The 427-nt window shown below is 63.0% G+C and overlaps 1 protein-coding gene across 1 annotated transcript in view; it reads right to left on the bottom strand.

Annotated features, from left to right (window-relative positions):
* The window catches only part of LOC103768666 (transcription elongation regulator 1-like), a gene marked incomplete at its 3' end in the record, with an annotated part of 22,837 nt that overhangs the window by 19,137 nt on the left and 3,273 nt on the right, over nt 1–427 (bottom strand). Inside the window, 2 exon segments of the mRNA XM_008935818.1 lie at nt 16–169; nt 368–427. The exon segment at nt 368–427 is cut by the window's right edge and continues 24 nt beyond it. Of these exon segments, the coding sequence (XP_008934066.1) occupies nt 16–169; nt 368–427 (214 nt within the window).

Genomic DNA, 427 nt, shown 5'->3' on the forward strand with positions numbered 1-427 from the left:
GGGGGAAGGGAGAGCCTGCAGAGGCGGGACTGCTGGTGGTGGGTGTGGAGGCACCTACGGCCTGGGCCTGTGCCGCCAGCATCGGCGTCAGCTCCGACTGCTGGATGACTTTGACCCCGTCCGGCTTCGTCCAGGCGGACTCGCGCGTGCGCGCGTTGTAGAAGTACACCTGCGATGCGAGAACGTCCCCGTCAGGCCCACCTGGGGGAGGGGCCTGTGCCCGGGGCCAGCTCCTCACGCTTGGAAACCATTAGGAAGAGGAGAGACAAAAGTGCAGGATTTCACCCCAGCGCCAGGCTGCGTAAGGCAACGTGCTCGCGACAGGAGCGAACACCCATCGCTTCGCTGTCTCTGGTAACCACCTTACCTTGCCATCTGGGGTTTTGTTTTCTACCCATATCTCTTCAGCTGGGGGCATGGCTGGTGT

This window comes from Merops nubicus, unplaced genomic scaffold (genome assembly GCF_000691845.1).
Source record: "Merops nubicus isolate BGI_N331 unplaced genomic scaffold, ASM69184v1 scaffold21222, whole genome shotgun sequence".
In the NCBI taxonomy this organism is placed as follows: domain Eukaryota; kingdom Metazoa; phylum Chordata; class Aves; order Coraciiformes; family Meropidae; genus Merops; species Merops nubicus.